The sequence below is a fragment of the Babylonia areolata genome, chromosome 9, assembly GCF_041734735.1.
Source record: "Babylonia areolata isolate BAREFJ2019XMU chromosome 9, ASM4173473v1, whole genome shotgun sequence".
In the NCBI taxonomy this organism is placed as follows: Eukaryota; Metazoa; Mollusca; class Gastropoda; order Neogastropoda; family Buccinidae; genus Babylonia; species Babylonia areolata.
In genome coordinates this window covers 23,176,055-23,178,554 of record NC_134884.1, presented here as the reverse complement: position 1 = coordinate 23,178,554, position 2,500 = coordinate 23,176,055, and the positions used below count along the sequence as shown (strand labels likewise).

Here is a 2,500-nt window from a genome sequence, read left to right as displayed (position 1 = left end):
GACATTTGTTGCATGGTTCTAACATCTGCAACATAACCACCAACCACCATTCCTTCACACACACACACACACACACACACACACACACAGAGGGAGAGAGAGAGAGAACTAATGGCCCTATCTATTGTTTTCGGTCCCAGATATTCACTAAAATTACCAATGCGGTCTTGAATTCATGCAAACTCTCTCAATGTGCATCATGTGTTTGTGAGAAGAACTCTGTTATTCTTTGTGCATAAATACATGCGCGTATACCGGAACTTTGCGTGCGTACGCGCGCGCCCATGTGTGTGTTTTCAGGAAGTTGTACGAGCGAATTGGAGACAAAGTAATACACGAAGAAACACACACACACACACACACACACACACACACGAAAAACACAAGATGCTGTTACTCTGCACAAGTGATCCTTGGCATGATCTGAGGAGAAAACAAAGCACAATAACTGCCACAGGCCTACACACGAGAACTACCATGATAAGGTTTACCTGGAGGGGATGTTGGCTGTGTCGTGATCATTGCGTTCACTGAAAACATCAAAAGCAAAGAAACATGTGAGCATAATTTTATGTCAGGAATCTGCAGATGCATAATCACAGAGAAATAAATACTGCACGAAACGTTTCATTGCCACCAAATAATCATGACACCGTTCCTGCTCTAGCACTGGCCGACTTCCTTGTTGAACAGTCTGATGGCACTGGGAAGAAAAGGTTTGACGAGTCTGTCAGTCTTTGCCCTGACGGTCAGTAGTCATCCTGGTGTGTCCCTCACAGACCTGTGGGCCCTCAGTTCGCAATGCAAGGGATGCGATGGGTCAGCATGGATTGCCCGTATTTGTCTTAACACATTCTTTTCACAAAGTGCCCCGGGACCAGTCACGTCAGACCCAACCACATCCCTCGCTGTGCAGTTGAGCTGGGTCAGCCTGCCAGTAGTGTCCACCCCTCTCAGGCTGTTGAAGAAGCATAAACTGTTAAAAGTTATAACACTCTACACTGTGCCAGTATAAAACGTCCGCAGGATGGTTGGGTTGACCCGGAAAGATCGCAGTTTGTTAAATAAGTGAAGACGTTGCTGCCCCCTCTTCACCAGTGCAATGGTGCTGTCTGCCCAGTTAAGTTTGTTGTCCAAGATGGTGCCAAGATACTTGTAATGCTCGACGACATCAACCACTTCACCCTTTTATTAGAAATGGGGGTGAACGGTGTCTGTTTCTTCCTCAAGTCGAGTATGATATGAGCTCCTTTGTTTTGCTGACATTAAGGCACAAATAGTTGTTGTCACACCAGCGGACCATCCATCCCACAGAATCCTGTAGAAGCTCCCCTCTTCATCCGCCACCATTCCTGATAGAGAAGTGTCGTCAGAGAACTTGACCTGTAGAATTTCCTCTTCTTCACATGTACAGTCCGATGTGTACATTGTAAACAAGGCAGATGAAAGCACACAGCCCTGAGGAGCTCCTGGGTTGGTCATGATTTCAGGAGACAAGACGTCGACGACATTTGAAATGTTGACGCGCTGGGGCCTGTCCGTGAGAAAACTGAAAACCTGCAGGATGAGGCGAGGATTTACTCATTTCCATCAGCTTTGACATCATCAAATGGGGATACATTCACAGGTGATACACCCACAGGTGACAACGCTCCACCCATAGGTAACAACACTTCACCCACAGGTGACACACTCACAGGTGACACACCCACAGGTGACAACACTTCACTCACAGGTGACAACACTAACAGTTGACACACTCACAGGTGACAACACTTCACCCACAGGTGACAACACTCACAGGTGATAACACTTCACCGACAGGTGATAACACTCACAGGTGACACACTCACAGGTGACAACACTTCACCCACAGGTGACAACACTTCACCCATAGGTGACAACAATCCACCCACATGTGACAACACTTCACCCACACGTGACACACTTCATTCACAGGTGACACACTCACAGGTGACACATTCACAGGTGACAACTCTTCACCCACAGGTGACACATTTCATTCACAGGTGACAACACTCCACTCACCGGTGACGACACTCAACGCACAGGTGACATCACTTCGCTCACAGGTGACACACTCATAGGTGACAACACTTCACTCACAGGTACAAGCCTTGTTGATGATCTCCGTGGACTTGGCCTGCAGGTCCTTGAAGTTGCTGACGGACACCACGTAGTCGGTCTCGGGCTGGTTGGCCATGTCGCGGAGCTCCTGGTAGTTGGCGTTGGTGCCCACGCCCACGGAGATGATGTCCACATGGTTCTGCCGCGCCTTGTGGGCCTCCTCGCGAGTGTTGGCCGGGTCCACGGACTGCCCGTCTGTGATCACCACCGTCACCCGGGGCACCTGCAGCACACGTGCAGCAGTGACGCCACTTCCGGGTAACTCTGCAGCCTTCTTTTTTTGTTTGTACCCCACCCTCTTCTCCCCCCGTGGGATTTTGTTGTTGTTGTTGTTGTTGTCCCCAGGTGATCA

At 49.2% G+C, this 2,500-nt stretch overlaps 1 protein-coding gene across 1 annotated transcript in view; it reads right to left on the bottom strand.

Moving 5' to 3' along the window:
• LOC143285594 (uncharacterized) overlaps positions 1-2,500 on the bottom strand; it is a 112,183-nt gene that overhangs the window by 94,798 nt on the left and 14,885 nt on the right. Inside the window, exons 8-11 of the mRNA XM_076592988.1 lie at positions 2,128-2,371; positions 1,917-1,947; positions 1,293-1,534; positions 492-530 (exon numbers count right to left, since the gene is read on the bottom strand). Of these exons, the coding sequence (XP_076449103.1) occupies positions 492-530; positions 1,293-1,534; positions 1,917-1,947; positions 2,128-2,371 (556 nt within the window). The remainder of the gene's footprint in view (positions 1-491; positions 531-1,292; positions 1,535-1,916; positions 1,948-2,127; positions 2,372-2,500) is intronic.